General features: G+C 36.1%; 1 protein-coding gene across 1 annotated transcript; it reads left to right on the forward strand.

Annotated features, from left to right (window-relative positions):
* Positions 1-5,845: 5,845 nt before the first annotated feature.
* Positions 5,846-6,772, forward strand: LOC145594244 (uncharacterized). Its single transcript, XM_081650579.1, has one exon. It carries the CDS (start codon positions 5,846-5,848, stop codon positions 6,770-6,772), a length of 927 nt encoding a protein of 308 aa, XP_081506705.1.
* Positions 6,773-8,689: the final 1,917 nt, after the last annotated feature.

An 8,689-nucleotide genomic window follows, 5' to 3' on the forward strand; every position in this document is an offset into this window, starting at 1 on the left:
ATCAATCTATATGAGATATATTTTTGATAATGGATGTAAATTACCTATCTTCCAACCATTGTTCAAGGGATATACTTTTAAAATAAGCTACAAAACTAAACAAACTACATACGTCAAATCAAATGTAGCAAAGGCTTCATATGTGATATGGATAAGAAAAGTTCTTATTAAGTCTCTCTACAAAGCAAGGAATAGAACTTGTATTAAACCGTTTGATACACGTTCGATTCCTATATAGAGCACGGGGTACTACTACACAAACCATACTTAGCACAACATGTTTGTTGCTCAAGTAGGTGCCCTTATGGAAATTGTTCCAAAAGGTCAAGTGGGAGTAGTGTAAATCTCAAAAGAGTTTGAGAAAAGCAACAAACAAACGAACGTGGTTCAAACCATGATTGGTTCACCCTATGCTAAATATGCCTCCTCAAAAGGCAAATGGGAGTATAAGAATCTTGAAAAGTTCGAGAGCCATGAAAGAGTTCAAGAAAAGTGATTTCGGAAATCTTGAAGAAATCGAGAAGTAATCGAATAACAGCAACAATATGAGCATGATTCACCTCATGTTACAAATGACAACGCGTGGTCTCATTAAGTGTAATGGGATTAATAACCATGTGTCGAAGGTAGTACATTCCAAGTGCACATCCTCTATTGCCGTTTTCCATTGAAAACTAAACAAAGTTGTTGTATGAGTTTCAATTGTTGCATAAAAACCCACAATGGTGACTAGCATATGTAAAACATAGCCAGAGAAATATGATTTCATATTAACTAAGAGTTCTAAAATATTTATTTTGGAACATTATGATTATGCAAGTAATAAAGATGATTTGACAAGTTTTGACTCCAAGTGGTTTAAAACCAGGAAATCTGAAATAGATCCTAAGTCTGTAAGCAAGTGTATGACAGTTGAGTAATTTGCCTAAATTGGGTGAAACCCAATATAAGCAAAGTAGACAAGAAAGAAAAATGTTTTCTAACTAAAGCAAAGACTTGTTAAAGGATTCAACTAATTCATAGTATGACTATGATTACGATGAAACCTTTACATGTTGCAAAGATCTATTAAAGATATTTAGTGATTTCTACCTTATAAGATTTGGTAAATGGATTTCAAAACACTTTCTTGAAATTGTTCATGAAAGAAGATTTGTATATGATACAATCAAAAATTTGGAAATCCAATAATCCTAGGGATGCAAAAAAGATCAATAATGGATTGAAGTTAGCATCAGGGAGTTAGTGTTCCTAATTTTGTGAGTTAATCAAATCGTTTGATTTTCTCGTAAAATGAAGAAAAGGTCTTATGTATACAAGACGTTTAGTGGGAGCTATAAAGTCTTCTTGGTCTAGTATAAAGAGCAATTATTCATTGCTTGAAGAGTCAAGTGGTGGGTAATGCATTTTGTATGAAAAACCTTGAAGAGGATGATGAGTACATTTGGGATTCAAGATTTATATAGATAGGTCTCGAACGATATTTGATTTTTGGTTAAGAAGCTTATATTGATAAGATTCTTATAAGGTTCAACATTATAGGAGTTTCAATCCCATGTGACATGGCACGTTGCTTAATGATTCAATACCTTGAGAAAGGTTGATGAAATTAAGACTCTGAGTGGTGATCCTTATGCAATTTGCAAAGAATGCATCATGCATGCCATGGACTATCCTCGTCTATTTGATTCACGTGTTTTAAAGAACAAGTGATGATAGATTTCTATCGAAATCCAATGTAACGTTGGAATACAAATTAGAAACTTCTAAATTCCTTGCGAAAGGGCGAAGGAAAATTCTTAGTGTATGGAGATGAAAATGATTATAAAATTTAGAAATTGCAAAGTTCATGTTTATGAGAATGTCTCATGAACTCTACTTTTTAAACCCCTTCCATGACCAAGGTATGAGAGTCATACTAATAAGGTTCTTGGATTGAAGCAAGTTATGTAATTTTAGTTGTGTATGTTTTGAGAAAGCCCATCACAAAATTAAATACATTAGCTTGCAGAATTATTTTTATCAATTGAAACAAAGTTTCAATCTTATTTAATCGTGGTTTCAAGATTAAATAAAATGTCTAAAATAATTATGAATTGATGGGCTCACTAGGTTAATGACCTTTTGAATGAAACCCCACAGGTGAACTAAATTCATATATTATTTAAGTTCCTAGTTCGGAATCATTAAACTGGACATAAATGATTTCCAATAATGGACTAGCATGTTAAGATTGATTGGATAGCGCAGTTTCATGGGCTATAGGAGCGTAGTGATGCTCGGTCAATCACATGGATATGCATGAATGATGCATGATCGAACTATAAACCTACTTTGAAGTTCAAGTATAGAGCTTCCGGATATATTAGTGTATTCCTTTGACATGAGTGGAACATTGATCTCATTCAATGATTGTTTTAACTGTGGTACATTCAAACGTCTGGCCGTAACCGGAGATTATAAAGGATGTTTCCCGGTTACTTCATGAGTTGAGTGGGAGCTTTGGTTGCCATAAGATTGGATTGAGTCTACCTATCTAATTAGGAATGTGTCTTGGCCCCTTGAAGAGGGAGAATTCAGAAAATGCAAGGCCGTGCTCAAATGGATTACATTGTAACCATTTGTTTTGTAATTCTAACTCAGATTTCAAGAAAGATTTGTAGATTAATATGATCACGACATAAGATGCAATCATATTATCAAATCGACACACATTGACTTAAGGAATTTGAATATTACGCACTTGTCTCAGACAAGTGCGAGATTGAAGGAATTATGTCTTCGATAAGTGCAATTACTAGATTTATCGAGGATCACTATTATGGAGATAATAAGTTCATTCTATAGGGTCGTCAATATCTGGTGCTAGATATGATAATTGATCTTTGGGTTAGTTAAATAGCCCAAAGCCTTATAGAATGGATCCTATGAGGTCACACAACAAGGGTATTGGGTTAAACAAGTTAGAGGCCCATTAATGGGCCTCATGAGGATATAACAAGCCATGTAAGGAATAAAGCTAGTGAAGTTAGAAGTGGACTAAGTGTTTGGGCTTCACATGGACACTAATTTTATATGTGATATATAAATAGAGGCCATGCCTAGGGGTTGCATTAAGTCACAACTCACTCATACAGTGAATTATGAAACAAGCAACCAAACACTCTAGAACTCTCTCTCACACGCCTCTCTCCTTCCCCTCATCCGTACAACTGTACGGACTACCCTAGCAAGGTGGTTGCTCGTGGTGGTGGTGGTGGTTCGTGGCTCGTTTGTCTCCTCTCCTCTCCGTTGAAGGTTGATTGATGCGTTCAATCACGACTAACTAGTATTAGTGGAGGTTTAACTTGTGCCCGTGGACCAAGTAGAGGAATCACGCTTGGGGTTCTTTATCTCCCTTTGTTCTTGCTCGATCGCACGTGGAATCACGCTTCAAAGGTACAATTATGTGTTCTTTATGTGTTATGCAATGATCCTTGGTTTAGGTGCTTTATGAATATGATTCATGTTATTTCCGCTGTGTAGTACCTATAAACTCCTACACTTTGTCTTTTTGCCGTAAACATTTTGTTTCTCTTTCTCATTCCAACTAATCATTTTGGTTTCCTCCCATACACTTTAGTGAAGGAACAAACCTTAAAAAAATAAATAAAAAATAAAATAAATAACAATGATCGAGTTTGAAATAAATGGAGCTTTTCTCCTTTATTTAACTTATTATCACCTGCTTGTGAGAGCCTCTTCTACTTAGATGAATTTTGGTTTATTGACGTAAATAAGTTCACCTATTTGGTTCTTGCTTACTGGTAGAGGCGGATCTTTTAGGGGGCTGGTCAGAGCTTGGCCCCCCTTAGAATCTGATCCAAAACAATGTTAAGAGCTTAGAAGAAAGCCCAATATGTAGCCTATTGCAACCAATAATCCAAAAACACTTAGCTACTATATATTCCTTATTTCTTTTACTACGTATTTGTTTTTACTTGGCCCAAACTCACATATGATAATTCGACCCATCTCATTAATACATAAATGTCAGTAACTCACTGCCAGCCTGCCAACTTTGCTAATACAAATTCTAATTTTTTTTCTAAAAAGAAATCCTAAATTCTATATAAGCAATAGTAATTCATTAGAGATTAATTGCTTTGAAATCATGGCTTTGAAATATAATGGCTACCCAACTATTATAGTTGGGTTATAGATTAATTGTTATTCATAATTTATTTTATTTTCACTTTAATTTAACAAGTAAATCAAATATATTTATTTTAATATATCACGAGTACATAGAATTATAAATTGATATATATATTTTTTTTTTAATACGGAGTAATACTTTATAGATACTTAAAAAAAAAAGGTGACACTATTATATATTGTTATTAGTGTGTATCTTAGTTTGAGTTTAGAAATTGAACATTAGTTAGGCCCCCCATAAGAAAGTTGTCAAGATCCGCCACTGCTTACTGGGGAGCCTTTTGACGAGTCCTTAGAATTATCCATCTCCATTTAGATCCTATTCTTCTCTAGTTGAGCGTCTTCTTCACTACTTTTTTTTTTAAGAAAGGACATTGTTCTCCTCTTCTTGAGGCTATGGTTGGCTTCCCATAGGACGGTTGACGTAACTGGTGTATTCCAACTAAGAGGAAGAGGACGGTGGAGGAGCTTCAGCGCAAGCAATGATGAAGGAGGAGGAAAAAAAGGACGGTGGGGAGGGGTTTTTAATTAAAAGAAAATTATATATTAAAATTAAACTTATATCTTCAAAAATAAATTAAATAAGTTATTAGTAAGTCATCTAATTGAATTGTGACACGTGTTAATTAAATTGTTAAATTCAGTCACTAACAAGTAGTAACCTGCTTTAATACCCTACAAAGATTGTAATATTAAAAAGTAATCAAAAGGTCAATAGTTAGAAGTAAATGGCCAGATGTTTATGCTATTCTTTTAAAAAAAATAAAAAAAAATAAAAAAATTCCTTAGTATTATGCATATGTTGATATACTTCCTCCGTTTCTTATTAGTTGACGCGTTGAAAATTGCCACACGTTTTTAGGAGAGGGGAGAGAAATGGAAAGCAAGTGGGGTAGCCATGTGATTATCTTTTTAATCAAACATAGTGGGGTTCTATTTACTCTTTTAATCTTACAAACTGGCGGAGTGGCTACAGTAATTAATTAAGGGGAAAGTGAATTTTTCAACTTTCCCTCCAAACTTTTCACTTTAATTTAAATTTTTCATGTTACTTTCACAATTCAAAATAAACAGAACCCTTTCATCATTATAAAAGGATACAAACCCAAATTCATTGTTTTGTAGAGCATTATTTACAAAGATACTGAACACTTTCTCTCAAAAACACAATTACACACTCACTGCACACACATGCACTTATCTTCTTAAATTGAGAGCAAACATGGAGGATCATGACACGTCGTTTATGGAGTACATACTCCATCTCGATGACGCTTCGGTTGATCATTTTGTTGCTGATTTTGGTGATGCTAGTCCGATAGGGGTTGACGACCTCGAGGTAGATGACATTACACTTGGTGAGTTATTGGAGATGGAAGGTGATGCTGCTGCTACTCAGGGACTAGATGTTTCAGATAATGAGGAAGAACAGGTATGGTATTGTAGTGAACCTGATAGTGAAAGTGAAGATGAAAATAATGAACACGATATGCATGAAAATGATTTGCATGATAATGAAAATAATGAACAAGGTCAGGAAGAAAATGTATTACATGCTAATCAGCCACAAAATAAGAAGCCTGAACAAACAAATAATCAACGAAGTCACTTAGCACAAAGATTGTTAGCATTGTCAGTTAATTAGAAAATGCCGAGAGGGACAATGAAGCAATGCGAAGAAGAGTTCAACTTGAGTAGGTCTACTGTTAGTAGAATGTGTAAAAATGTGAAAGAGCAAGGATTACAAAGCTTGCAAGTTATTAATGTGAATCACAAAAAAACAGGAAAAGTGGGTAGGAAATCAAGGGACTTTGAAACAGAAATATTAGTGGCAATATCTCAAAAAGCAAGAACCACAATTCGAAGTTTTGCTGTTGCTTTACAAGTCAGCCCCTCTACAGTTTACAGACTTTTGAAAAAGGTAATCATCATATCACATACAAATTCCATCAAACCAACGGTCACAGCAGCAAACAAGCTTCAGAGACTAAGGTGGATATTAGGGCTAACACTTCCCAGAACAGTCACTGAACCATCAAGGTTTATGTTACTCACAAACATGGTTCACATGGATGAAAAATGGTTCTTCATGAGTAAGACCACCCAAAGGTATTACTTGTTAGCCAACGAAGACGAGCCATATAGACATGTTCAATCAAAAAACTTTACAAAGAAGGTTATGTTTATGGCAGGGGTCGCTAAACCACAACAAGTTTATGACTTTGACGGCAAATTAGGGATGTGGGCATTTACAGATGAAGTACCAGCAATCAGATCAAGCAAAAACAGAGAGAAGGGTACTATGCAAACAAAACCAACTGCCTCAATTACTAAGGCTGTCATAAGGAGGAAAATGCTCGATGAATTATTACCAGCGATTAGAGCTAAGTGGCCACCAAATGCATGCAAAACAATTTGGATACAACAAGATAATGCAAGACCTCATATCCAACCTAATGATGCTGAATTTTTACAGGAAGCTACTGAAGACGGGTTTGATATTCATCTAATTTTCCAACCTCCTCAATCACCGGATTTGAATGTACTTGACTTGGGTTTTTTTCGAGCAATTTAGTCACTCCAACACTAAAAATTCCCAAATGATGTCAAGTTATTAGTGAAAGCTGTGGAAGATGCATATAATGAGTATGACCCTAAAATCCTCGGTTACACTTGGCTACAATTAGATTATGTAATGTTGGAGATCTTAAAAAAGCAAGGTGGAAATAACTACAAAAGTCCTCATCAAGGCAAGCATAGATTAGACAGGCTTGGTTTGTTACCCACTGTTGTAACCATCCCCCAGCACATCATAGAAGACACTGTTACACATCTAAATGAAGGGTATGTGGAAGCACCAAGGCAACCGGGTGTCATACCAATGGTTGAGGCAGAAGCACCTTAGTACAAAGCAGAAAATGCAACAAGGTAAAAGTTAGGAAGGGTTTTTTTTGGTATTTTGAAAACTTAATTTCTATTAGTGTCTTAGAATAATTCTGTTGTAGTACTTGTAGTATTATTCTAAGACAATTATCTTTTACTAGTAAGTATATATGGAATTTTTTTGTAAGGAATATGAACTAACCATGGTAAATGGACTAATGTAGGTAGTGTGTATGATGATTTAAATATGATGTACCTTTTGAAAATATGAATGAAAATATCTATGACTTGTGCTTTACAATGTATTCTAGTGGACTTCAAACGCAGGCCAACAACAAACATGATACGATTTGACAAATTGTAAAACAGATCACATGTATTTCGATAAAAGAGGAGTTAGAGAACTTAGCTACGCACTGCAAAAACACCAACAGTAGCCTAGATTTTTCGCCTTTTCTGTGTTTTCTTGGCAGATTGAAGTAGGAATTTTGAGGAACAAAGGTTTAACTTCCTCTTTATTTGGCTTCTCAAATAAAGGGACGGTGTCTCCTTTTCGCACAATTTACTCTCAGGGGTTTCTAGTACACTCAGAAGTGATTCTTCACCTTTGTATGGCAAGATGAACAAGTTTGGAGTTTTACCGTATTCATACCTTTCAACCCAAGCTCGAGGATTTGTAGAAGTAGAACTTGAGTCATCACCATCCACGCTACTATTACGGATTCGTCGAAGTACATTATTCACCTCCTCTGTGCCCCACCCAAGCTCTTGCATCTCAGGCGGGGTAGGTGGGGTTGGTCCGATATCAAACTCCTCTATGGGGATGGATAAATCAGCTGATCCATGCCATTTATGGCACCTTTAGGCTATGTTTTCTTTATATTTCTATGCTCCTTTGTAGTCGTTTATGTTGTGTTTTTAGAGAATAGCTCGATTTGCGTGTTTTTGTGTTAGTTTAGAGAAATGCATGCTTTTAATGGTTTTCTTATCATTTTATTCATTTCTCGGCTATTTCTCTTGCTTCTCCGTTTCTTTGTCTTGTTTTGTAGGTACGTCGCGAGCTATATGCATCGAAATTGAAAATAGCACCCACTAGGATCAATATGCACTTTTCGGAATTGAATTTGAGTTTGAAACAAAGGAAAACGAAGGATTGCAAAGTATCAAATAGGACCTTTGTGCATTGTTTTAGTCATATCTCAAGTTCTACAAATTGGATTACGGTGATTCAAGTTGGGTTGGAAACTAGACTTGAAGAGCTTTCCAATGATATGTTGCACGCCTTCATACAATTCTTAGATCGGAAGTTACAGCCTTCTGAAGTTGGCCCAGGAAAACTACCGCGAGCGCGGGCTACAGTACCCGCGGGCGCGGGGTTGCTGCTGCTCCAAAACTGCCGTATTTGGGCAGTAAGCACCCGCGGTTGTCCCGAGGGCTCCCCGAGGGTGTGGGCCTTGGCCCCGCGGGCGCGGGCTTGGGCCACGGGCACGGCTATCAGGGTGTCCGTTCCCCTCCGCGGGTGTGGCCGATTTCTCCGCGGGCGCGAGTTTCTGGGTCTTTTACGATTTTAAGCTTATTTTCTCCTTTTGTTTATATAGTTTTTGGTTTC

Source organism: Chenopodium album, chromosome 19 (assembly GCF_948465745.1).
Source record: "Chenopodium album chromosome 19, dcCheAlbu1.1, whole genome shotgun sequence".
In the NCBI taxonomy this organism is placed as follows: domain Eukaryota; kingdom Viridiplantae; phylum Streptophyta; class Magnoliopsida; order Caryophyllales; family Amaranthaceae; genus Chenopodium; species Chenopodium album.